The sequence below is a fragment of the Gallus gallus genome, chromosome 3, assembly GCF_016699485.2.
Source record: "Gallus gallus isolate bGalGal1 chromosome 3, bGalGal1.mat.broiler.GRCg7b, whole genome shotgun sequence".
In the NCBI taxonomy this organism is placed as follows: domain Eukaryota; kingdom Metazoa; phylum Chordata; class Aves; order Galliformes; family Phasianidae; genus Gallus; species Gallus gallus.
This window is the reverse complement of record NC_052534.1, coordinates 3,400,476-3,427,579: the sequence shown is the minus strand read 5'-3', so window position 1 is coordinate 3,427,579 and position 27,104 is coordinate 3,400,476. Positions and strand designations below refer to the sequence as shown.

Below are 27,104 nucleotides of genomic sequence, written 5' to 3'. Positions count from 1 at the left end.
ACTCTCCTCAAAACCATACCAGAATACTATAGCTCCGTGATTTTTAGTCATTGACAATCAAATTTAATTTTTTAGGTGAAAAATCTCTAGGTGAAACATCTCTTAGGTGAAAAAAAACGCATGAAATCTTCCATACCCATAAATACAGTGATTAGCTGAACAAACACAATTGAGCAAGGAAGCTTATTCCCTACTGTTCAGCAACCATCACTTTTGCTGGTAGTAAACAAGCATCCAGTGAAGATGTGTATCACAAAACTCAACCTGATTTTGTTTTTCTTTTAAAAGGAAGTCAGTGAAACACAAGTTTCTTAACATGCATTTGGTTTACTGGCTTGCTTTGCCTATCATCTGGGATGTGCTATAGCTTGATTATTTAATGATTTGTGATCTCTCACCCCACACGAACTATCACTGAAACGTGTGAACATGCACTGCCATGTGTCAAAAATCTATTTAAACAAATTCTTCAAGACTGAAATGCACCATTAAGATAGGAAACTCAAAAAAAGCAGAGTCCAAAGACTGTCTAAATAGTAATACTGTTTTCAGACGACTTCTCAAACTCCTTGGATTCTTGTCTAAACCTGGAAAGCTGCTAATGAAATAAGCACTTCCATTATTTTGGTTCGCAGTTTCTAACCTTATGCTTATCCCGTCTTCTCCTTTTTGACTTCTTCTTTTCTTTTTCTTTTTTGCGTTTCTTCCGTGATTTTCTATGTCCTTTTTCATTTTTCTGTTTATCATCTTTTGAACCATGCTCTTTCACATCTTCATAAGCTGCATCATCTATTTCACCATCCTCAAGCTCTCCATCTTCTCTGTAGGAGGAAAAACATCAATGCAATAACATTGTCTCGTTATTACCCATCTCAACTGTCTAACAGCACAGTAAAAAGAAAAGCATACAGTATTTCTTTCCACCATCACATGCATACTAGTACACGCTATAACACATGCAACACCCCAAACATACTCAGATTTTCTTCTGAAGAAAAATGGAATTAAGTCATTAAATGTCCTTTAATTGTACTGCCAATAAAAAAAAATTAAACTTCTCAGAACAAAGGCCTTCTGTTCTTCCACTCCAACCTAGCTGAAGCTGCAGTTTTAACATGTCACCCATTGCTGCACCTAAATCCACTTCAAACCAAAAAGGCACTTTAACCATTTCCAGAAATGCTTCAACTGCAGCACTATAAACGTGTCTTTATCGTGCTCTACTTGCAGAACACACACAGTCAAATTCAAAGGCAATTAAAGCTCTGAGGAAATCATACATTCAGGAGTAGCAATAACACAAACCAACAGTTGGGAACTGCAGGGAAAAGAAAGCACTGTAATACGAATGCATTTCCTTCAACACACCAACGAGTTCCTGCAACTAAAGTTGCATCTGTAGCACCTCGGTATAACGGCCAACATCCTGAGCAGTTCCAAAAAGGAGCATTACAGTCATGATTACGTTGATTCTTTAAAAGAAATTATTAGTAGCGGAGGAGAAAAAAGGAGTAGTTGACATTTGAAGTCCATCTGCTAGAATTTGAAATTCACAGCAGACAGATGTGATTCTGCTGTTGTGCTATGACACCTGTTTGTTGGTTTTGTGGGGGTTGTTGTGGTTTTTTTCCCCCAAAATATCTAGCACTGACTTTTGTAGGAGTTTGCTCCCCATGTCACAGCAGTAACTGACACAATAACCATTGCAGATGGAACAACACACATGTGACCATAACTTCTGCATATGAACACCAAAGGATGATTGAAATAAATAGATAATACAAAGTGCAATACTTTGGGTATAATAGGAAGGTTTGTCCTGATCTCTAACTGTACAGGGAAAAAAAATAAATAAATCTATGGTTACTAAGCCTTTACATTTTACCTTCTGACCCAAATAACCACCTTGAAAATATTTCACCTGGGAAGAAATCTATCCAACACAATACAAACTAATGTCTTTCCAACCCTTACTCCTTGCATACTGCTGAAGCAATCTCAATTCCTCTTCTATTAATCGCTACTTTTAGCTGTGAAAGAATACACTACTTTCAGACTTGAATAACTGGGCTTTATATAACAATCTCTACGTTAATTTCTTCTGCTTCTGGAATTCAGAACCTTACAGGAACTCAATCCTGAATTTTTACAGAGATTGCCAGAAAACACCACTGGTGCCCTGCTGCTGGAAATCATCACCCTCTCAGTGCAGTAGATTTAGCAGAAACTCAAGAAATGCTGTCAGCTGGAGCAAGGGGAGAAGCCTGCAGATAGCAGAAAATCATATTACAAGATCACAATAGGAAACTGAGGTTTTCTTTAGAAACCTCTCCAAACTGCTAAATGTCAGAATCCTCATTTACTAGTAAACAAACATCATACAACTTGATCCACCTGATGGACAGTGTGTTAAAACAGCACTGTCAGTGCTGTATGAAACAGGACTGCGGCTACATGCTAATGAAGGTTGGAAGTTTATACACAGTCAATGACTGCTGAGGTCCTTGCAGAATATATTCTGACATCCGTGGGAATGCAGGAGTGGGAGACAAGGAAGACAAGTTCAAGAGTCGTAATAAATTGTGATCTATGCCTCTGTGTATTTCAAACAACGGAGAAACTGGCATCAGAGGCTTTCAAAGACTTTTCTACACACGGAATAATGAAGATCTTTGATCTGCTCAGATCTGTGCTATGAAACAGTTGAGAACAATTACACCATTAGAACTGCACAGACACTTTTTTTTTTTTAAACATACAATTGTTTAAGCAGAAAACTGTTTGACATCTGTGTCCAAAGTCTGGGAAAACTGCTAGTATTTTAACAGAAACAATTTGCTAACTAAAAAAACCTCAAAGCTGCTGATATTTTTTTTCTGTCAGAGAAGGAAGAAGTGACAAACAGCTACAAGAACTTTAGGACAGACTGCAAGGCCCAGGAAAACTATAACTTATCAAGCCCTGTGACATTCACATATTTAAAGATGATTTGTCTTCCTGAAATATAGGGATCTAAAGCCAATATAGGAATACTCCTGTCTTTGCCAAGAGGTGACATTTTTATATGCCTGTGCCTTGCTGCTGAGAAAGGAAAAGGCAGGTGGCAGGTCTTGATCTCACTTGCAACAGAGCTAGATGAAAAAAAGTGAAATAATTTGGTATGCGTAATAGCACAATGAGATGGAAAGTACCGTAATAACAGCGGGGTGGCAAAGTCTTTGGCTACAGCAAATGAGAACGAGCCCAACTGTGCCAGTTGCAGAGGCAGAAATGAAGGAAAAGAGCTGCTCACCTTTGGAAGGCCTCAGGCAGGAAGGGATCTCCAACCCTTAAATGAGGTATGGGAAGGGGTGGATCCCCTGGGTTGGCCCTGCTTTCCTACCAGGTGCTCAAGCACTGGTTCAGGCTGTGACTTACCATTTCCACTACAGCACGCAAACCAAAAGATGCCTGAACTAAACCCACTTTGCTTGCAGTCTGCTTGGGATAACTGGTTAACAGGATTTATAATCCACCACATCTGATGTTCCTTTGCTCCAGAATGATCCTGAGGGACCCTGATTTAAACAAGCCACTTCCATTCAACAATTGTTCCTGGCGTAAAAGAAAACAGCAACAGAAACGAAATGAACCTGGGACCCAGAGGTAATCCCGGTAACCTTCCAACAACAGTACTTTAAGATAACTTTGTATCTATTACTTGAGAAAAAAATAAACTGGTAGTGGTACTTACACACATAAAACATGTACGTACCCTTCACTAATAAATATGCAAACCCAAACTATGTGAAACCAGAATGCGAGTTCTCCAGGATGCTTATTGTGAAGGCAATAGGAGTTCTTTCAAAGATGATCCATGATTCCTTTTTAAGGAAATTATGAACTGTTGGTGGTCCATCAGTATAATGCAAATACTAAATACCTGCATTTAAGCTAGACTGGTTTGAATAATGTTCGAGCAGCAGTAATAGGACCACACTAGAGCAGTCATAGTAACACTAAATGATAGAATCAAGAATAAAAGAAATTCCTTATATTGAAATTACATAACTACAATAATACAAGATGGAGACAATAGGAGAAATGTACTGAGAGGGAAGAGCTCACTCTCTGTTCAGCTAATGTCTTAAGTTCAGACTCCTTGCTTCCAGCAATGAAACTGGCATCCAGCCTTTCTGTCTGACTACTTCCACCAACTGCCCTCCAATTCTTCATGCATCACCATCAGATCTGCAACAGGTTTAAGAGACTGCAAGAGAAAGACAGCAAAAATTCCCCAAAAAAGAGCCAGAAGGAACCTGACTGAAGTTCTCACTGCCTTGAGACTTTAAAAGGTTTAGAACAGTTGGAAGGCACCTCTCAATTTTTAAGGCTATTTGTCTCTGTAATACCAGGTTCTAAGCTTTATGAACGAAGTGCTTAATTTCTGTCCAGAGCTTTGCCAGTTATTTTGTTTGTTTTCGGTTTGGTTTTAATATTTTCAGTATTTGTAAGTGAAGGGAGCCAGAATGTATTTCCTTCTCTGAGGAAAAATATCCAACTCTCCCTTGCTTCCTGGATCATAATAAAGCAATACAAATTGAAAATATTAAAATTAGCAGACCATACTTAAATGATAGAAGAGGGAACCAGAACACAATATAGTTTATTCCAGTTAGAACAGTTTACAATCTTCGACTGCCGAAGCCCTTAAGCGCACAATGACTCTTAAATGAGTGCCGAGGGCAGTAACAGGTATTAGGGCAGAAGTAGTAATTAGGCTAGATTAAATCACCGGGCAATTTGTCTGTCTCAGCCCTGCACTCACAAAGAAGCAAGCCACAGTTCTGACCTCGTGTAAAAAGAATAAAGGCATGTACCACGGAGAAGAAAAGGGGAAAAGACAGACATGACTGCTGTATTTAGTCCTGCTGCATCTCTTGGAACCTGCTAGAACCCAATACTATTAACAACCACAGTGCACAAACCCCACACTGGATGGTGGATCACCAACTACCAAGAAATGGAAAAAGAAAAAGAACTGAAAAGAAATACTCCTGGATCACCAGAGAAAATTGTCTTCTAGAGAAGTACTGAAGACAGCTCTGTTTGCTAAGTCATGGCAAGCAGCAAACTTTGACAACAGGAAAAGACTCCAGAAGGGACCGCAGAGATACGCAGAAAGCAAAGCTCACTCCACCAAGGACATCTACCCAATTAAAATACTTTCCTCAGTAAAATACACACTGTAAATGCTCTTTGGGAAATAGGCATTTGCCAGTTACCAGCTCCTTTGGGAGCTGCTGTCGAGTATTTATTGTTCTGGGATACGTGTAGGGCTCAAGTAACTTTCCAGGTAGAACCACTGTGCAGAATCTCAGTAACACTATCCTTTGGATTGCATTTCAAAGGTACGGTTACCAAAGTTCTCTACTCTCCAAACACTGAAATTATTTCCACAAAAACCTAGAATTTTCCAAGTGCCAAACTTAAAGAATGCTTAAAAATAAATCAAAATTGCTGCATAAATATAATTTTAAAATACAATGGTCCAAAATGTACCATTTCTTGGAAACAATTTAATTCAAAGGAAGTTTGAAGGAAGTGACAGGGCAGAAAGCACCTTCAGTTCAGGCCTTTTTCCACTTAGAAGTGAGAACAGGAGTGGCACACTACTGAGTGAGCACAGAGCCTATCCCTTTCCAGCACTTATTCCACAGAGCTGGCTGTGAGCAAGCAGCTCTGGGCAGGGCTTTCGGTGCTGCAAACCAGGGCTACCTCCTTTCCCACTATGAGTAATGAAAGTCAACAAACAGCTGTGGTCTGGAAAAAACAGAGCTGGTGGCTGATTTTCTAGGAAACAGGTCTAGTTTCATGCTGCTTCCCCTCTGGCACATCCCTACAGTCACGCTGCTGATGTAACAGGAGACGATAGGAACTTCTGTTTTGCACAGCACAGGGAGGATTCTGAAGTTACACAGTATCTCAGTACACTAATATTATTGCTGGAAGTGTCTGACAAAAACAGCATTTTCTTGATCTATAAAAACAAGAAACCATCAATTTATTTTCTACAAGGCTTCAGCTATCTTTCAACTATCCTACAATGCAGCACAGAAACATCCTTCACTGAGATCAATTTGTGATGTGTTTCCTACACGACCCACACCTCAGGAGTCAAAAGATGGCCTCTGCTTTGAAGGAACAAACACTGGCCAATTGTTCTTACCTTCTGCCACGTGTTACTTTCCTGAATTCTACACTTGCATTTGTGAAGGCTGAACTAAACCCAATGCATCTGCTGCCTCTGTATTTGATACGTGTTCTTCTGCATTTCCAAAGAGAAAAGAGAATCAGAGCAAAGAGGGAGTCAGAAATCATAGGGAAAGAGCAACTGCCACCACTAGAAGAAAGGCACACTTCAGTGGATTCCACACATGCTGCACTGAAGTGAATGGGCAGTGTCGTATGCATTTATGAGAACAGAGACTGCCACTAAAAGGAGAGAGCTCCCCAGGCTGGCAGGGACTGCCCGAACCATGATCAGAAGCTGAAAAGACAAGCTCTGAGACAGCACTTTCTCCTCATCCATTTCCACAAAGTGACAGCTGGAAGACAAGACTCAAGCTCTAAGGGCATACCTATCACCTTTTTATTCCTTACACTGTCAACCATTCTGAGCAGCAGACTCTTAGGAAAAAGCACACCTCTCTCCGCAGCACCCAGCCCATCCATGGGTGACCTATCCCAAAGATTAGGCAGCAACTCAACAGGTCACGTATTGGCTTCACAATGCAGCCCTGTTGCACAGATGAGACATCTCCTACTGCATTTTAAGTCCTTTTGGAAGAGAAATCCCAGAGTCTTCGTTAAATATCCAATTTAAGTTACTTGGAGGTTGTTTGGCTACTGCTGCCTGACTTGTTGGAACTTCTTCATGAGAAGTTCTGGAGAAGTTTAATAATTAAAACAAGCTGGCAATTGGTACTACTATTTCTTCACAGCCCATGGGAGAGCAAAGGCAATCTTGATATCCAAAACACAGGCAACGCAAAACTAAATAACATCACCCAAACACCACATGGTAAAGCCTAAGCCAAGGCAGCACACTGGCACTGATCCTTTCCTATCCCAGTGCAAGGACAACGTACAAAAGAATTAAAAAAAAGCTTTGGTTCCTCTCCAGGAAGAGCTTCCTCCAGGAACCAGGCAGGAGAAAGAACCAACACTGCTGATGGATCACTCCCTAATCCACAATTTCCAGATACTTGGAACTCGATGGATATGTGGAATAAAACCATAAAGCATTTCCACTGCCCCAAATGAATTTTAGTGCATCTCCAAAATGGCACAGAAGCCAAATTATTTGGGCAGGAGAGTCAGTCTGGTAAAATCATTGCAAAACCAATTATACAACATGTGAAGTAACTCACCATTTCTCTGACTGAGGAAACCAGAAGGGTTTTCCCTTTGGGACTGCCTTTTTAATGCCCCCAACACTGTTACTCAGTACACATGCAAACACAGCAAGTGCTACACAAGACTCATACTGCTCATACACACTAAGAACTTACACGAATGAAATCACACGACCAAGATGCAAATCCCTATCAAATCCTACTTTAAGTTCATCTTCGGTAAGTTTCATTCACAGCTGAGGAAAGGTCTCACTTGGCCTTACAATACGTGAAGGGAGCATATAAACAGGAGGGGGAACAGCTGTTTATGAGGGTGGGTAGTGATAGGACAAGGGGGAATGGTCTTAAACTGAGACAGGGGAGGTTTAGGCTGGATATTAGGAGGAAGTTTTTCACACAGAGGGTGGTGACGCACTGAACAGGTTGCCCAAGGAGGCTGTGGATGCCCCATCCCTGGAGGCATTCAAGGCCAGGCTGGATGTGGCTCTGGGCAGCCTGGTCTGCTGGTTGGTGACCCTGCACATAGCAGGGGGTTGAAATGAGATGAGCATTGTGGCCCTTTGCAACTCAGGCCATTCTATGATTCTGTGATTTAAAAATAATTACACTCTGGTTTACTGTGTGATGCATTTGACTGTATCTATTAGATAAGCCCTAAGGAGAATACTAATGACCAACAGATTCCAAAAGAATTACCCCAACTAGATGAAGTCAATTACAGTATGTAAACCTCTCTTTTCCTTTTGGTGCACAGAGAACTGCTGCAGAGAAAGGATACAGTAACAAGAGCGCAGTAACAAGACTGCAAACATAAATGAGCAGAACCCTAATGCATTAAGTAATAAATTAATTTTAAGCAACTATTAATTTCTGGTGATAACTGAATTTTATAGTCCAAAAATAAAATATGGTAACATTTATCTCCTCCTAAAATGAGCACGCTGTTAAACCTTCACCTCTTTTTCCTGCAATTAGTACTAAAGATGTGTTATCATAAAACATGCAGGATGTCCAAAAACTCAATCTCATATAGAAGCATCAAACTAAGAGCCCTCAATTTAGACGGGCTGATAACAGCCTCACACACCCATCCTGCTGCCATCTGTAATAATGCCATATAATGCAGGAAAGAGAAAAATCCAAGTGTTTCTGGCACTGTCCAGAAGCAAAAAGGCCACCCTGCATATTTCTTCTCCTTAACTCCTTTATGAGGACGCTTTGTATAGTACCCCAAACCAGGTTTCTCCTTTCACCCCCCTATTCCAGCTCCTCATGCACTCTTGCTGCTCCACACCATCCTATGCAGCACTAGTGACTGTGCAGCCCTTTACTTCATCACTTCTCACAACCACATCACAAAGATCACATGCCTAAAATAGGATGCTAGAGGGCTAAAATTGACTAAATCCTTGCAATCCACACACAACAGCTTTTATGAATGAACAAGAACTACAAAAAGTAGATATTCTTGCAGTTAGCAACAAGCCAGTTTTTAATGAGCACCGGCCTTTCCCACAGCACTTCACAGGTTACTTAGGGCAGAGCTTTCAGCTGTCCTCTAGATGTGACCACTCTGCAAATGCACAGCAATATTAACCTACAGTCTGGCAGTGAGAAGTTATAGAGCAGACTGCTTGGCTTTTGAACCCGCCTTCTGCTTTTATCCCCAGGCTAGCTCTAGCAGATACTGTGCTTCCATATAAAGGAGAAGGAAGCCAGAAAGGCAGGGATAAGATGTGCCAAAACCCAGCTTCCTGCAGCAGAGGCCAACAAGCAGGCTACAAGGCCTGCTTTCTCACCCTGCCACCTACCCACCTCTGCTAACAGGGGCTGGGCACCACACTAAGTTACAGACATTCACACAGACCACCTCCTCTGCCCCAGCAGGATGAGGAGTAACAGCCACACAAGTCAGATGCACTTCTGCCACTCCTGCAGGGTTTGCTGGATGGTAACTAATCCTCTTTTACCCATAGGGCACATCAGGGAGCGACTGTCTCTTCATTTCCTATTTTCCTAATGTCAAAACGAGTTTTGAAATCATGCTCATAGACAATAAATCACGACAAGGCTGCCTGCTGGGATCACAAAACTTATGAATGCATTCTTTAGTGATTAACTATTACAACAACAAAAAAAATCTCTCTAAAGACAGCTGTAAGTAAATATTTTCAAGTCAAACAACGCACATACAGACAGAGGGCATCAAAGCATGGGCAGAATAAAAGACACATTGAAATCACCGACATTAACACTAAGGATGGTTATGGCAAGGGAGCCTGGGAGGGTGGCGGGGCTGGACAGCACAAGCATGGATTATAGATCTTGAACCCTCCAGCTCAATAAAAGCTTCCTTGACCTGTGCCGCTGCGGTGCAGCACAGAGCTGGTGAGCCACGGGGATCAAGGCAAGATGCAGGCAGAGCAGCATGCAAAATACTGCTGGCTAAGCAGTAACTGAGAAAATGTCTAACTGAGGTGTATAATACGGATTTCAATTTACTGTTACCCATACCGTTTACAACCAGTCACTTGTGCTTTTCCCTTTGCTTCCCACTGACTGTAATTTCCCAGAACAGTTCTCCATTACACGGAACCAGACAAACCTGTTCTATCAGCAGTTTAAAATGGTGTTTGCCAAGGACAAGACTGGAAAACTGGTACACTTTCTTTCTATGAGAGAGTTGGAAGAAACTGGGAAAAGAAAACTACAAAGAGGAGAGCGGGCAGAGCAGCTGTTTGCCTGGTTTATCTGGGCACAGGCAGGGCACACCAAGCAGGCTCTGGGAGCTGGCAAACTTGTGTAACCCTTCTGTCACACCATAAAACTCAAATTGGTTTATCATGGGCAAGAGAGCAGCTAGCCATTTAATTTTAAAACATAAGAGCTGTCTCCAATACGATGAAGAAGTGTACAAGGATGATTTTCGTGGCTCTTGGAAAGGGAAGCTGAAATACAACAGAAAAGCCTGACTGGCAAACAAAGAAAGGGCAAAATAAAATCAGGACAATTTTCTCCAGAAACTTTACACAGTGGGTGTGCATCAGAGAGCTGGCTTTAACACAGAATTCATTTTGCTACACTGTGGGCTGGTTAAAAGGGGCCTGAGACTTACACTGGCAATGCAATTCCCAAGGCCACACTGGGCACAGAAGCATCACCGGCACTGCTGTGAGCTGTGAGCTAGTATCTCAACGCTCAGACCCATCATCAGGGTCACTGCTATTTTTACTGCAGTTAATGGAGATTAAATGACAGTAAAGCAGAGACGGCCAACAGAAAGAACCGGGTACCAACCTCATGTTTTAGGTACTAAAAAAAACAACAAAAACACTCAATTCCACAGAAAAGTTATTTTCTAATGTCTCTCACACTAAATCTGGCACTGCTCTCAAACACAGGACTAGCTGAAAGAAACAAGTCCTTCCCATGTCTGTCACAGCTCAGCATTAGTCAGAAAATCAAAGTCCACCGAAGCCTGCACGAGGACTGAACTCTTGCATATTTGTGGCAAGCATTCAGTCCCATCTTAGATACAAAGGGAAACCAGCCAGTATATTCACCCACAGCCTTATGTACAGCACATGCCCGTAAAATAAGAAGATTCTCTTGTGTTGATACCTGCCTGCACCCTTCCTCTGACTTCCTTCTTAGCCTCTAAGCATGACCTACAAGAAGCAGCAACCCTTCATAAAACAAAACCATACAGGACAAACTTAAAGAGACACACTTGTTTTCTGGGTGTATGAAACAAACACGTTAGAGAGCATGAGTTAACCAAAAACATGTAAAGAATGAAAAGCTTTCCTTATGTAATTAGATGCCCTGTCTGTAAACAAGGAAACAAAGCCTTTGGATTAGAACAACGCTTCCATCTCAGAACAGTCAAGGGCTCTTAGTATTTCCTACTGCTCTAAACACTCACCAACTTCCTCCTAACTCCACAGATCAGTTCAATACCAAACTCATAAATGTTTACAGAAATGCCATTAACTTATGTTGCACAAAATTGATCTGTTAATGACCTCACTAACTTCCTATTATGGGCTGTATCTATAGCAAGCTGCTCGGTCTGAGCTACAAATGCAGTAAAACACTGAATGCAAGGCAGAACATATTGAAACCACAGGTATTAGCTTTAAAACACCAAACTAGTTAGAGAGTAGAAGTCCACATTAGCTTACAATATGAGCATACTCACAGCGTTCCTACAGAACAGACCTAAAATACTTCACCTTGCTTTTCAACTCCCAACCCAGGAGACTGGACAAAATCAACTCAGCACTTCAAAAGCATTCCACTGCAAGCTTCCTGCCCCCCTCCAGCCTGCCACGTTTCTGCAGCAGGGAAAGCCTTGGCTTTTGTTTGAGCCTTGCAAGTTTACCAGCTGGTGGGCAAACTCCACATTTCAGCTAGGCAAGGTATTAGGCTTTCACGGGATTACATTTACGTATCTAACACAACACCAAGACTTCTATTTGGGGTGTTTTATAACACACTAGGTGTATTAAGAATCCATCTGACAACAAATAGGTCAGAGGGGAGCAGAAGTTTTACAAAAGCATTATTTAGAAGGTGTATTTTACCGTTAGTCTTCCGCTCTCCTGAAATGAAAGCGTTATAGAGCAATGTTTATAAATGATCATGTCCTGGAAGTACATCAGGCTGTTAAGGAGTACTTATTTATTCTATTTCACAATCTCCCAGCCTAACAACAAGCACACTGGTGAGAACAGCTGCTAAGAGGAACTCTGCTTATCACATCACATGAGGAACTAGTAACTAGAAAAACAATGCTCACAGCAAAACAGTGGATAAAGTTTTTTGGGGGCTCGTCCTCAATGAGAACTTCAAAACAATATGCCTGAAAAAGTATCCACAGTAAAAGTCAGAGCCTTATGAATGCATGAACTCTCAACAAAACACTTCTGCTGCAAAGATGTAACAGTATGTAAAAGTATGTGCTGCATCTTCAGCAATCCCGGTGTGCTGCTATTTTGTTTTTTACACACCACTCTTTTAGGAACACACAGTGAGGCACAACGTACACTATTTCCAAATTAAACGTAGGAAGGGGAAAGCAGGAATGAGAATCTCTGGGGTATGCGCTGAACCCCTCGCTATGTCACAGGGTGATTTTTGGACAAGTTAGTCAGCTCATACGGCCCTCTGTTTCCCAATCTGTAACAGTGAGCTTATGACTCTTCCTCCAGTGAGGGAACGTTACATTCACTCCCAAGCTTTTAGGCGTTGTTCAGCCCTCTGAAACAAGGACAGAGCAGGGTTGTGGAGCTGTGTGGGGCAGACAGAACCAACAGGCAGCTGTCACAAAACAGCATGTTAACTCCTGCCCTTGTGTTAGCAGATGGAGGCCGAAGGACTGGTAGCTGTCGCCCTGCAATGGTATTTTTGGAACTAGTTTGGAAGGCCAGAGCTGCCCGGAGAAAGGGTTTGAATTTCCAGCAGCTGCAGGAGAGAAAGGGAGGGAGGAACAGAGGTCCTTTCACCAGGAACAGGACTCTGGTGTTCTGCGCATGGGGATTGAGAGGTGGCAAAGATAACGTCAGTCAGACCATAATCTGCATAAAAAAAGATCCAGTTAAACGTGGAAGGTGTAATCTGGCAAGAAAATGACGTTAAATATGGATCTGGTGAGAATTTCGCACAAACAAAAGCAATGAACGAAAACAACTCAAACACCCTTTCCTACCTGACTAGCAGCACCAAAGCGAGGGAGAAAAAGAACAATGGTGACATTCAACAGACACCCGCTGGAAAGTGCAATTTATGGAAAGAAATGGAAAACAGCCCCCCCCTTCCCAGCCAGAACAAATAAATGAAGATGTAAAATGCATGCATTCCAAAAAACAAAACCCTACCGCCAATGCATCAAAGGCACCTCGGATGCGGTGAGCCCCCCCCGGAGCCCCCCACCCCAAGGTGACCGCTCCCGCCAGCGTTAACCCCCTCGGCACATCAACACAGCATCATCATCATCATCACCATCACCATCATCATCACCACCATCACCCCACTCGTATCACCACCACATGAGAAGCGGAGAGAGAGAAGAATGTTACTCGACCTTTCGTCCCCTGCATGTTGCCTGTCAGAGTCGGGCATGTTTGGGTCAAGAACTGGGTTTGGGGGTTTGGAGAACAGGCTTTCAAAGGCCATGCTGCTGGCCGTGGTGTGGTGAGGAGGAGGGAGGTGGAGGAAGGCAGGACACCGCCGCTGCGGGAGGAGGAGGCGGCGGCGGCGCGCACGGCCGCTCCGGGGGCGGCTCGGTGAGGAGGAGGAGGAGGGCCGGTCCCTCCGTGCGGAGCGATGATGAAGGTTGCACTCACGGTTACTTAGTGGGACACTAACGGGCACTCAGTGCAGGGCGGGCTGCACAGCTGCGCCCGGCCGCCCCGCGCGGGCGGGAGGAGAGGAGGCGGCGGCGGCGGCGGCTCGAGGAGCAGGCCCGGGGCACAGGAGAACGAGAGGACACACACACGGGGGAAGGGAAGTGCTGGTGGCCGGAGATGGCTGCCCTATTTCTTCCTTACAAACATGGCGCCCGCTCGAGGCACTCTCACAAAATGGCGGCGGCGGCGGCTGCGGTGATAGCGGCGAGGGCGGCGGCGGCGGCAGCGGCGGCAGCGAGCCCGGTGCCGCCCCCAGCTCGCTCAGCGGCCTCGGCCCGCGGGCGCCGCCGCCACCACTGCGTCTTCCGCGCCCGTCGGGGCCGCGATGGCGTCGCCTGGCGCTGGCCGCCGCCGCCGCCCGCGACGCGCTCCTCCTCCGCCGCCGCCGCCGGCCCGCCCCCTGCGCCACGCCATTGGCTGTCGGGGTCGCGCGTCACCGCGCCGAGCGCAAAGCCCATTGGCGGGACCGCGCCGCTCGTCACGCGGTCGTGACGTGGCGCGAGCGGGCGGGCTCCTTCCCCTCTGCCCCCTCCCCCCGCCTCCGGCCGCCGCCGCCCGCCCTGCGCGCGCGCCAGCCAGGGGGAGGGCGGGGCCCCGCCGTGCCGCGTGCGGGCTGGCGTCACGTGCGCGCCCCGCCGCCCGCCATGGCGGCCGCCGCCCGTCATGGCGCTTCCGGGCCGCGCGTCTCGCGGCCGACTTCCGCTTCGCGTCCTCTCGCGAGAGGACCCTTCACGGCGCTCCCGCCCCCGGGCCAGCCTTAACGCAGCTGTGGCGCGGCCACGGAGGAGGGGATTCTGGGTTTGTTTTTAAAGAGTTGGAAGGGGCTTTGGGTCATTCCACTGCGTCTCATTTCGCAGGAGTCCCGTGCTTCTGCTGTCCCAGATTTCTGAGGGATTTTTTTTCTCGCTTATTAAAAAAAAAAAAAAAAGGTAAAAAAAAAATCCCATGTTTGAGATAAAAGCTGTGGGTGTTCATCCCACCAGAAACACACACTTCACTTGCAGCCATCTTCGTTAGCACTAAAAACAGCACTATTCCCATTTAAAAAAAGACAAAACTGGTGAGCAGCTAGGTCAGTCATGGGTAATTATAATTCATGAGGTAATTTACCTCAGGAAGTTTACCTAATGTTAAGTTTCTCCATAAAGAAATCCTCCCCAAGGCACAGGCACATGAGGGTGAGATTTCTCACACAGCACCTAGACTGCTCACATTACTGTAAATATTGACAAAAAGTACCTGGTTCAGCCTTCCTTTCCACCGTTACTACACAGATTACGTGGCTATATGAACTGTGACATACTGTTAAAGTTACCCATGTGTTCTGTTTCCCTACACAGCCTGCTCATGGAGGCTGTGGCCGGTCTCCATGCTTTAGCTGAAGGATCGTTAATTAAAAGGATCATTAATCTTACTGGTTTGAGTAGCAAGCTGAGTCTCTGGGCAATCAGCTTCACTGGCTCTAGTATTTCTACGTTTTCTGCTTCAAAATAAAACAAGCGTCCTTTAGCATAGTTCAAACAGGGGTGAGACCTGGAGAAATTTCCATCGTAACCAAGACTGATAATAAAATTGTTACCAACACAAGTAATTATTGGCCAGTGAAGGATTAAAATCTGTATTGAAAAGATTATACAGGTACTTTTGTTATTATCACACCAATGACTATTCTATTAATAAAATGGAGGACATTCGACACTCGTGAAGAAATGCTTAATAAAGCCATGGAGAAAATGCTGAAGAGCACAACCGAAGTCAACAGTGCAGCAAAAGCAAACCAAACCCTTAACTGCAGCAAGGGGCATCTCATTTTGTACTCTATCTCAGGCATTGTTTGGGTCAGGTCCCACTTCTCCCTTCAGCAGCCCTTGCTGGTAGAGGCGACTCAGCTGGTTGCATTCTGATGCTGCTCTTGTTACTGTTAGCATCTCTTTCTGTGCGTATCATTTTGCATTTTCAGTGAATTTCATCCTCTTCTGCAGTACTGCATCTCTAAGTCGTGTACCTTAACCTTAGGATAGTCTTGTCCAACTCAAATAAACAGCATCAGCTGAAAGTGTTGTCATTTCATTGCTCATCGTTTCTTCCATTAACTTTATGTATCTATTTACAACACTGAAACCAAGATGGAGATGATCCCACCTTCCAGGCTGCTGCACACTGAGAGTTGGCCATTCACTGCTGACTCTCAGCAGTTCACAGCCCCTGAGAGAGTAGTGTTTGTTGTTCTCCAACGATTTTAATGACATTTCGTTTAACATTGTCTTTTGAGGGACTTTGTCATAACTTTTTGGAAAAACCCCAAGTAAGTTACATCAACTTATTTTCCTTTACAGGCTAGTCTCCCTGGCTTACAGGGCTTTTCAGGACATATGACTCTCTTTTTCCAGTGCCAACAATCCTAACACAAAAATAAAAAATGAGAACACCCACATCGGTCCCCATTTGGGAGGGGTGCTCCTGCATTTGCTCTGCTCCAACATAGGACATTTTTCCCCTTACACACACACAAAAAGTGTCTTTGAGTTGCCTATGCCAGACTGCCTAAAATGCCATACAACTGGGGCTCGTTATAAGTCAGACAAGAAACAGTTGAGTGCAGAGCGAAGCTAACAAAGCCTGCCTGCTTCCCTCTGCACTGCTGGCTGAGCTTGCTGAAGCGTGGTCTGTGGAACAAAGCATTTCCCATGGAAGAAGCATTCCCATTATCCCACTAGAGCTCTACTTGTGCAACAGCCTGACTCATGCTGCAGCTTTTTGCTCCTTGGCACTGCACAGAGAATCTCTCTCTCCTACCTATTTGGCATCCAGAAGCCTGAGGCGGCTTCTTACCTCTGGGTCATCCTCCTGCTCCTGTCTGCCAGGCAGAGAGGAAAGGTGCTACTGCATGGGGCTACAGGTAATGCTGTTCCACATGGAGTCAGCTGTGAAGAGCACAGGGAAAGTAGCTCTTCTTAATCCCTTGGACAGCATGCGTGGGAGAGCTCCTGTCCCTGCAGTTCCCCATATCCAGCCTCTGGCTTTCACACAGTCAAGGAGCCTGGCTGTGCACCAGCCTACTGAGAAACCATCTCCCTGGGGTTGCACATCCATGCCCTTAGTCACCGGGAGCTTAGGATCCCTGCCGATCTGATGCCACGTGTCAGGCTAGACCCTGGCTAAGCAAGCAGGGCAGAGAGAGCATGGACTGGTTCAACCAAACATCCAGACCAACACACACGTTCATGGAAATGAAGCATCTCTAAGGTGAAGCTAGCACTGACACAGCACATCTCCAGCAGGGACTGAAACGAAGCTCCAGGGAGCATAGGCAGGGGTAGAGCTGCTGGTCGGGGCTATTATGGCTAATTAGTGTCTTCAGTATGCGAGTGTCTCCATGTGCTGGATGCCAGCACCATCTCCCTAGGCAATAGGAAAAAAAAAGCACCCACCATTTCAAATTCAGAATAAAAGCCCTTCTTTTCATATAGTATGTGTGGGGGTGTATGGAGTTTCCAGGGTTTGTGCAGTGAGAGAGATCCCTGGCGTATGGTGGTGTCTGAGCCCCCTCTGGGGTGTTTCTCTATGGGGATGTAGCACTGGGTCTGCTCCCTGCTTTTGGGGACAGCTCTTTCACTGTGGGTGTTTGCATAAGAGCCGTGTGTGCTCCTTGGGCATGGTTGTACCCACAACATTGATTTTAAGCAAACGGAAAAATGTATCAGTACCAACAGGGTAAAGCTGTTTATTTAAATATCCTTACGTGTGTTTGCGTTGCCAAGGAAAAAGGTATGCCTGTGAGAAGGTTGTGAACGGCTCTTTTTTTTTTTTTCAGCGTTTTCAAAGTATAACTAAATTTGGCAATATCAGATAAACAAACTCCCCAGTACACTCTCTCAGATATCACAGATATACTGGGATCTGGGTTATGGTGTGTATGGCTTAGCAACATACCTAGCAACCATAACAAATAAAAATGTCACGGTTCAGCTCTTCATTAAGGCCTGTAACAGGATTAATAAGTGTTGTGGAATGTGTGCTTGTGCTTTTGCTTTAGCGAGGACTCAAACCGTGATATAAATCTGTGGGAGGAGACAGGGCAGTGTTAATGTATGCACTGAGCACCAGGATGGCCTTCTTGGAGGTGCTGGCTTGGCACAGCTGTAATACAATCCAGATTTTAGCCTGCCATTTAAAATAACCGTGTTAATATTCTCTTCTGCATTTAGCAAGAGAATTGTCACCTCTGACTTGTGGGGATCTCTCTCATTAGGCTGAAGGTCTGTTTGGTGCATGTGTGATAGCACCTGCAAGGTTTGGCCATTCACTGGGTTGCCCAAATTTGCCTTAAGACCCCTTTCCTAGGCTGTCTGACATTGGGGTGTCCTGTGTGGCTACACGGACACTTGGGAGAGTGGGAGGGATGCCCACTGTGGCTTTCCAGCACCCTATTCTCATGTGCCCCGGGAGGAAAGTACTCGATCTCTTCTTGCTGGGGTACACCTACCATGCCTGCTGCAGCTGATGGATTGTCAGGATGATCTGCAGCTGCATGCATGCCCCATGTGTTCTGGATTTCCACATGCTGCCAAGTGGGAAGCAGTTGGAACAAGATGCTATTTCCTTCTCCATCCAGCAGCTTTTGGGATGGGCTTGGATGTGCATGGGCAGACAGTGTGGGCTACAGGTTGTTATTCTGGCTCTTCTACGAGCCAGATGGGAGAGTCACTCAGGAAGGCCAGTGCTACAAGCATCGGGTCATCACTTCAGGCCTCAGTGCAGTGCAGACCGTGGCAAGGTGACTCCAGAGACAGCCCTTGAGGTGAAATCCCAGCTCTGCTGTCAGCACGGACCTCAGGACTTGGAGCAGCAACGCATGCAAAGTCACTCTGTGCTTCTTGAGAAATACAAAATTCTTCCCTTCTGAACTGGGAGGCCAAGAGAAGACAGAGCAACTCTTGGAAGCTTTGTAAGAAAACCTGGAGAGAATCCTCTCTGAGACAGCGCTGTGAAAAGGATTGTCCTCCATTTAATGCTGCTATCATTCCCTCCCTAAAAGGGGAAAGAGGTCAGTACAGGGCACTGGGTAAAGTATTCAAGAGCTCCAGGGCCATAGCCAAGGTTAAGTCTTGATGGTTTGTTTTTTTTTCTGGGGAAAGAAATAAAATCATTTGGGTTCCTCTTTCCTTCTATGTACATTTTTGGTCTGGTAGATATTCTAGGAATCTCTCTATACATTTAGATTTGAGGATTACTGCCCTTCCTGAGCAGGGGAGGGCTCTCATCGGCCCTTTAAGGGGGGGAACGGTGGCTTTGGGGCTCTCCCAGGGCATGCAGAGCAAATCTGGAGCCAGCTGCATGGGGACTGCTTGCCTTCAGTGCCTGTAGGGGAGCAGAGGCAAACCTAGCTATTTCTTGGGCTCTAAAATGTTATTATCCCAACGAGAAGTTGTATTTACCAGGGCCAGAAGAGCTTCACACTGCACATTCCAGGCTGCAAGATGTTGTAGTTGCTGCTCTGGGAGAGGGAAAAATCTCCTTTAGTCAGCTCAAATGCTGGCCAGAGGTTTCCAGCCCAGTCCAGGCACAGCGGAGCCAACCTGAAACTTTTCTGGGGCTGAAAGAGAGATCTGCATCCAGCTAAGGCTGTGAGACATATAAGCTTCCCAGCTCCGATCCTGGCCCTTGGGGCAGGCCAGAAACACTTGGGAGGATGGGCACCACTTTGCAAGCAAATCAGAGATGCTCCTACATGTCCCTGTGCCAGTCCCTTGTGTCTCAGTGCATCTTGAAGAGAGGAAACCCGTTCACTCTGGCCTTGGGAACTGGGAAAATGCTGTCAGTGAAGGATTACTCTGCAATGAGAGCCTCCAACACAAAGGTCCAAACACCCATCCCCAGCCTCATCAGCCAGCTAAAGCATCAGATGGAAACTATTCAGAAAGTCATCCTCTCCTGCTTCCCAGCCGAGGTGCGTTTCATCCATCCCGCCTCGCTGTGGGCAGGATTCAGGCTCTGCCATCTGGGAAAAAACATGTGCAGAAATCCATCAGGTGGTTGGTGTTCCCTTCAGCCCCCAGACTGTGCCAGTCTGAATCCTCCAGTCCCTTTTCAAGGCTCAGTTCAGTTCTCCCTGGTTCAGTTGGGGCATGAGGCAGTGCTGGTGCCTTGTGTTGGGAAACTGGGGGGAGGGGGAGGAAGAGACCAGGTCTCCACACAGAATGCTCCTTGCAAAACTCGAAGAGTATAGTTTACTTCAAAACTGTTTCTTGTAACTTTTTCTTGTTTCTTGTTACTTTTTAATCCCTTTCCCCTTGGCATATGGACTTCTTTATCCTAGGAGCAAGATTCCTTTAAATCTGGGCTAAGTTCCCAAGAAAAGAAAGCTGCTTCTTGAAGGGCTACCAGGTGTCATTGCAAAGCCCTGCTCTGCTGTGTTTTCTTTCCTCCTGCACGGCCCTAAAGCTTTTCCACCCAAAGCTTGAGGTACTTTGACCAGGCAGCTCCCCAGCTTCCCAGCAGCTCCCCGTGCCTGTCTTCATTGGCACATCCCCACACTTCCTTTCTCTCCTCCCCTGCCCTCCCCAGCAGCATAAAGCAGGAGAACAAAAACAACAAGGGCAAGTTATAGTCCTATAAACCCAGAACCCATCCCCAGTTGGCTGTGGGTGAACACACCCTACACGCGCTGCAGATACTTTATTCTGCTCTGCACCTGCTCAGAGGCTATATCATCCTTTAATTGTACTAAATGAAAAAGAAACATGCATAATGTTTTTGTGGTTTACATGCACAAGCGCTGCACTGGGGAGCAGAGGTGAGCACCACAGTGGTGCCAGCCCTAGGCACATGTTGCAGTACCATGGCAGGAACTATTCCTGTAAGAGGACAAGGGGTGTTAAAAATCAGATATTCACACCCTGAGCTCTTGCAAGACAAGCACCATGCTCAGCTGAAGCCATCACCATGGCACAACCATGCCAGGTCATGGGTGGATGCAGGTGCATGACCCCATCCAAGAGGATTAAGGCATGGGACAGCCTTCCAGCCATCCCTCATCTCTAGCTCATCATGTGGGATGGCACCGAGTCCTTCCTGCATCTCTGGGGATCTCAGGATGGCTGACCCCAACACAAGCAACACAAGCAACAGCCTCACTTTTAGACGGTCCCACCCCAAACTTTCTGCTTCAGGTGTGGGCTGGGAGCTGAGGATGGGAAGAACTTCTCCACGTGCTCCGAGCGGTGCAATGTGTTGTGTCACACAGCCTCAGGGCTTGCAGGGCACAGCCACCACCACCCCGAGCAGCACCAAGAGCTTGAGCTCCGCTCAGCAGATCCCAGCTGGGGGTCTTGGTGTTCAGAGGGAAGTAAGCCCAGCCCAGTGCAGAGGAGGGTTGACAGCACCAGCTTAGCTTCTTTCCTACAAAAAAGGAATCAAAAAGGAGGTAAGCACCTTGGTTTCTACCTTCTGGTTTGCACTGTTTAGGTGCAGAGGTTATAGGATGTCCTCCTGAAGCTGTGGGCAAAAATAACGCCCAGCTTCCGCACTCAGCAAGCAGATAACCCACATGCAGTTTGCTGCACCTCACGTGCTGTTTTTTCCATGGAGGTGGGTGTAAAAACCACCTGGAGACTCAGACAAAATCACCGCAATGCCAAGGGGGGACAGCTGGCTTCAGGGCTCCAGTGCTTGCTGGCACCCGTAATGCTTTCATCTGGAGGATGCTGAAAAGGGACCGTCGCCGCCATGTACGAGAGCATCCAAACCCTGCAGCCGCCCCCTGGTCTGCCCTAGAACTCATAGGCAGAGATGAAGAGTGTGATTTTGGAGAGATGCTTGGCCTGAAAGGTACGGTCCAGGTACTCGGACATGTCCACGTCCACCTGGATGGTCTGGGGGCCCTTCAGGCTCTGCACCAGGATGAGCTCCCCGGTCTGCCGGTCCGAGCGCTGCATCACAAAGTGGCCCCGGTTGTTGCCTCCCACAATGCCAAAGCGGAGACTGTCGGGTCCCGGCCGGCCGGGTGCTGCCGCCGTGGCCATGCGGAAGAGCGGGGTTGGGGTCAGCAGGTTGGAGGGCAGAGGCAGATAGTGGAAGGAGATGGTTTTGGGCGCCTGGTGGCACGATCTGCTATCCATCGGGCAGGGGTTGCGCTCGCACTGGCTGCAAAGGGAATGGAGGAGGAAGTTCGGGGGGGGGTCCCCAGTGGTCCTCCTCCCTGCAAGGAGGGACCGGGGGGTTGGGATGCCCTGTGCACAGAGCAGGGCCAGGTCTCACATGCCGCACTCACAAGGGTGATGTTTTCACGTAGGTGATGTTGCCGCCGGGCTGGGGACACTGGGGGTTGACGCACTGGAAGCCCCCGCCTGTGTTGATGCACGTTGTGCCCCGCGTGCAGTTGTCCCGCGACAGAGCACACTCATCGATGTCTGCAAAACAGGCAGGCAACAGAGACCCGCAAACCCTCATTTCCATGTGCGTTTTGGCAGAAAACAGGTGAAATGGAGCAAACCTTCAGTAAGAATAAGGAAAGCGTGGAAGCTTCCCACCCTGCTTCTTGCATCCCTCCCAGCATGCACTGGCCTCTTTCAGGGTAAGGCTGCAAATGCAAATCTGATGGGAATAACCACTAAGTTCACCCCCAAATCTCACTTTCCATCTACTCCTGATCTTTTCCTACTGTTTCTGCCCAGGGCCAGCAGGGGTTAGGGCAGCGGGATGGGCTTGTTTTCCTAACCTTCTGCTAAGCTCGCTGAATGCGTCAGCACACCAAGTAAGGTAAGGGTGGCTTACCTAGCAGTAAGACCAAGGGCTTTTATTGCGGATATGTGTTGGGAGTGTTACCAAGATGTTATGAAAACATACCGTAGCAACAGAAATCACATTGAAAATGGGAAAGCGTGAGATTTTTCACCATGAACTACCTTCGGGGCAATCGTGCAAGGTTGGACAAAATGGGAAAGCTGTCCATGCTGCCTCACCTTCACAGCTCTTGCCATCTGCCAGCAGGCTGTACCCACTGGGACAGGCACAGCGGTAGGAGCCGGGCAGGTTGACGCAGGCGTGGGCACAGAGCCGTGGGGCCCCTTCTGCCTGGTACAGCTCACACTCATCCACATCTGCAGGGAAACAAATGGAGCTGCACACCCACGGCCCCTTACTCCTCACCCCACAGACCCTTAAGCCCTTACCCTGGCAGAGGCTGGCAGCAGCTGTGCCACTCATGTGAAAGCCAGGCTCGCAGCGGCACTGCTGGGCGTGCTCCACCTGGGCACAGCGGGGCTTGCGGCTGAAGGCAGGATCAGCTGTCACACTCCGTGCTGGGGGCTCTGCAGGGCACCAGGGGCAAGGTGAGGCCAGGACACAGCATGCATCCAACCTGAGCCCCCTGTGTCACCCACCTGTCTGTGTGCGGTGCTGGCAGGCAGCCCCACTCCATGGCGGGGGGCAGAGGCAGCGGTGCTGGCCTGGTCCCTCCACGCAGGTGCCACCGTTCTGGCAGGGGTTGCTGGAGCACGTGCTGAGCTCTGCAAAAAGCCAGTTTTCATCTAATGTATTTTGAAGCTGATATTTCACCAAACACAAGAATTCCTCTTGTTCCAATAAGCCCAGGGTGTGTCTGTGCTTGCAGCCAGACCTGGACCCCAGGAAATGCTCCCACAGCTGTAGCCACATCCAGCCCTGTCAGGAAGGGAAGCAGTACCTGTGCAGCGTGGCTCCTGTCCGCTCCAGCTGCCATCGGTCTGGCATATCCGTGTGCTGGAACCCTGCAGCTCAAAGCCAGGCTCACAGGCAAAGTGCACCTCGTGCTCCACCAGGTACTTGGTGCCAAACATCCGCCCGCCAGCAGGAGCCTGTGGGGCTGGGCAGAACACTGCAATAGACCAAATTGGGGGGAAATGTTGATCTGCCTGGGAACAGAAGGCCCCACAGAGGGATCTGGACAGCCTGGATGGATGGGCTGAGCCCAAAGGGATGCAGTTCACCAAGCCCAAGTGCCGGGTGCTGCGCTTTGGCCACAGCAGCCCCACGCAGCGCTGCAGCCTCGGGGCAGTGGCTGGCAAGCTGTGCGGAGGTAAAGGCTGCGGGGCTGTTAGCTGACAGCCGGCTGAACGTGAGCCAGCAGTGTGCCCAGGCGGCCAAGAAGGCCAACGGCACCCCGGCGTGTGTCAGCGGGAGTGCGGCCAGCAGGAGCAGGAGGTGACCGTCCCTCCGCACTGGCACTGCTGAGGCCGCACCTCGAGTGCTGCGCTCAGTGCCGGGCCCTCACTGCGAGAAAGACACTGAGGGCCTGGAGCGTGTCCAGAGAAGGGCAGCGGAGCTGTGAGGGCTCTGGAGCACAGTGTGATGGGGAGCGGCTGAGGGAAGCGGGGCTGTTCGGTCTGGAGAAGAGGAGGCTCAGGGGAGACCTCCTGGCTCTCTGCAGCGACCTGAAAGGAGGCTGTGTGAGGTGGGGTCGGCCTCTGCTCCCAGGGAACAGCCGTAGGACGAGAGGGGATGGCCTGACGTTGTGCCAGGGGAGGTTCGGGTTGGCTGTTAGGAACAATTCCTTCTCCCAGAGAGCGGTGAGGCGGTGGCACAGCTGCCCAGGGAGTGGTGGGGTCACCATCCCTGGAGGTGTCCCAGAGCCGTGGGGATGTGGCACTGCGGGACGTGGGCAGTGGGCACGGTGGGGTGGGCTGGGGTTGGACTGGGTGATCGTAGTGGTCTTTTCCAAGCTTAATGATTCTATCAAATTCCAAGAGCAGTGGGAGGGGGTCAGTAGGCAGAGCCACAGTGGTTCATCAGTAGCATCCAGCCCCAAAAGACCAAAGAGCCTCGAGCCCACTGCTCACCCATCCCAAAGCCCCCACGACTCCCTGGCACTCACCAGGCGCCGGCTCTGGGGCTGCCTTGGCTAGGGCTGCATGCAGCGTGCTGAGGCGGCTCTTCATCATGCGCAGGCCCTCGGTGAAGCGCGTCTCCTGCCCCTTCAGCAGCTGCTGCATCTGCCGCACAGCTGCCAGGAGCTGCTGCCTGCCTGGGCAGCCCTGCGGGCACAGCAAATACTCAGCACCCACAGCTCCAGCACACACCTGGCTCCTCCAGGTCCCATCATTTGCCCCCATTGGCCAAACACGGGGGTTCTGAATCCAGACCTCGTGTGGGAAATCCCTAGCTGTGGCATAGCCTCCTACATCCTAACATGGTAACGCATCACTCTGATAGCTTTGTTAGCCCTGGGAGAGATGCCACAGCTCGTCCTGCTGGAGCTAGAGCCATGTCCCACTTCCATATTACAAAATAATAGGAAAACAGATGTCTTGTGAGTTCTTCTGGGGCCAGAAACACTTGTGGGACTTCTGCCTGCAAGCTAATGGTTACCAAGGGACTGACTCATGCAGGCGACGGGCATCTTTATTATAGGTTTCCTGAGGAATTAACTGAAAACCGAAGGGAAAGAGTGAGAGCTGAGCAAAGCAGAGTCAGTTTTGTGCCTGGAGGTTTGCAGAGCACGTGGAGCAGGGGATGAACGATCCCCATCGGGAGCGCACAACCCCATGTTGTGTCCCGATGTGATGGGAAAAGGAGACGGGTCCCAGGCTGGGACCGAGCAAATGGAGCTGCAGGGCAGGGGTTGATCTGCTTTGCAAAAAGCTACTGAGGGTTTGCAAAGAAAAAAGAAGAGCCAGCCCCAAACGGCGTGCTCGGGGCACTCAGCATCATCCCCAGCCGCTGCTCGTGACTGTTTCAGGGTTGCCGGGGATGAGCTGAGCCCTGCCGGCAGCTCTGGGGTGCGCAGCACAGGAAGAGGGAGGAAAAAGCAAATAGATGCCTGGCATCCCGCGCACTTCAATAAACAGCTCTTTGTTAGGTCTGATTTTAACTTCAGGAGCCAGCAGAGCTCCCTGTGGGGTGCTGAGCCGTTACAAACCCCCACTCTGCCATAAAAACAGTGGTGCATTTTGCTCTGGGCATACTTGGTCACGATTTCAGGTGCAGGGAAATTTAAAAACAAACAAACAAACAGCAACACAAAACCAATACCGAAGCTTTGCTTTGCACTCACAGCCTCCGTGCTCACAGCTCCCTCCCACAGCGTTGGGTGCCGGAGAGGGGAGCGGAGCTGCAGCAGGAGGTGCTTTCCCTGCTCGGCTCACCTGCTGGGGTGGGGAACACAAATTGCATCAAACTGCGAGGGGGGATTCGAAGAGTTGGGGGGTGGGAGGGTGCGTTTAGCATGCTCTAAGCCTCCTGCTTTGGGGAGAAAGGAAAGTAGATGAGATCTTGCAGAAGGCATCCCTGAGACCCCGCAGCGCCCAGCCCTGGGGAGGCAGAGGCACGAAAGGACGCACATGCGAATAGCCCAGACCCACGCGAGGACAAGGACGAACTCACCTGGGCCGCCGGTGTGGCCGGCCGTGCCGCCGGGCACAGCAGCAGCAGCGGCAGCAGCAGAGGGAGGCTGCAGCAGAGCCCCGAAGCCATGGTCCCGCGGTCGAGCAGGGCTCTTGGCGGGAGGAAGGCGGTGAGCTCCCTCCGCCCGGCACCTCTGCCTCCTGGCTGGGATGAGTTATCCCTCCCACGCCGCCCTGCGCACCGCGGCCGGGGAAGCCGAGCCCTGGCGCACGGGGCGGCGGGTGCCGGGCGCTGCTCGCGCCCTGTGAAGCGGGACGAGGGCAGGGGATAGCGGAGCTCGCCCTGGGCAGCAGAGCTCGGGGCTCGCGTGGGGCAGCCAGCCCGGGGGCAGCCCGCGTCCTCCTCCCTGAGCCCCGGCTGTGGTCACCGTCATCCCAAACGCTGTCTGGAGGGCTGGCTGCGTGGAGCCCTTCTGCCTGCAGCCACCTAAGGCCTGCCCTTTAAGGGGAGGTTGCTTTTGGTTCATCACGCTGTCAGCTATTTCACCTTATTTCCCCTTATCTCTTTAGCTACCTGGATTTCAATCAACCTCCACCACCGCACCCCACCTTCAACGGAGCCCGCATTACCAGCCTGGAGGAATTTACAGAGCAAATATTTGTGGGTTGCACAAAGGCCACTCCTGGGGCACACGCAGCCTCTTCCCCGAGCCTGTGTTCCCTTCCCGCAGCCACGCACTGTGGGGTGCAATGAACACCATGCACTATGTGGGGTCCCTGCACCATCTGCTGGGCATGGTGCAGTAATGAGAGCCGGGTCTGGGTACTGGCAGGGCTGGGGAGGGCTCTTAGGGCTGAGTTTTGGAGGGATGCCTCCCCACACTGCAGTGGAGTGCTCTAAATCAGCTGTGAGATGAAAAGAGCAGAAATCTCCCCAAAACAGAGGAGGAATGCAAGCCCCAGAGCAGCTCTCAGAT

At 48.6% G+C, this 27,104-nt stretch overlaps 3 protein-coding genes across 5 annotated transcripts in view; all 3 read right to left on the bottom strand.

Moving 5' to 3' along the window:
• Positions 1-13,961, bottom strand: part of ZC3H8 (zinc finger CCCH-type containing 8) — a 29,379-nt gene extending 15,418 nt beyond the window's left edge. The window contains exons 1-2 of one of the 3 annotated variants that reach the window (NM_001199450.2): positions 13,483-13,961; positions 644-821 (exon numbers count right to left, since the gene is read on the bottom strand). In NM_001199450.2, the coding sequence (NP_001186379.1) occupies positions 644-821; positions 13,483-13,574 (270 nt within the window). In that variant the 5' untranslated portion in view covers positions 13,575-13,961. Of the gene's footprint in view, positions 1-643; positions 822-13,107 lie in introns of all 3 variants that reach the window. The other 2 variants (XM_046938678.1, XM_046938679.1) reach the window with 2 other exon arrangements.
• On the bottom strand, positions 13,752-14,487 carry LOC124417849 (translation initiation factor IF-2-like). The gene is made up of 2 exons (XM_046939340.1): positions 14,109-14,487; positions 13,752-13,987 (listed from the first exon to the last, which is right to left on the bottom strand). The coding sequence occupies exons 1-2, from the start codon at positions 14,470-14,472 to the stop codon at positions 13,773-13,775; spliced, it is 579 nt and encodes a 192-aa protein (XP_046795296.1). The 5' UTR covers positions 14,473-14,487; the 3' UTR covers positions 13,752-13,772.
• A 6,018-nt stretch (positions 14,488-20,505) lies between these two features.
• Positions 20,506-26,602, bottom strand: FBLN7 (fibulin 7). Its single transcript, NM_001326496.2, has 8 exons — positions 26,168-26,602; positions 24,660-24,819; positions 23,493-23,663; positions 23,191-23,316; positions 22,981-23,118; positions 22,771-22,908; positions 22,080-22,218; positions 20,506-21,952 (listed from the first exon to the last, which is right to left on the bottom strand). Exons 1-8 carry the CDS (start codon positions 26,255-26,257, stop codon positions 21,580-21,582), a joined length of 1,335 nt encoding a protein of 444 aa, NP_001313425.1. The 5' UTR covers positions 26,258-26,602; the 3' UTR covers positions 20,506-21,579.
• Positions 26,603-27,104: the final 502 nt, after the last annotated feature.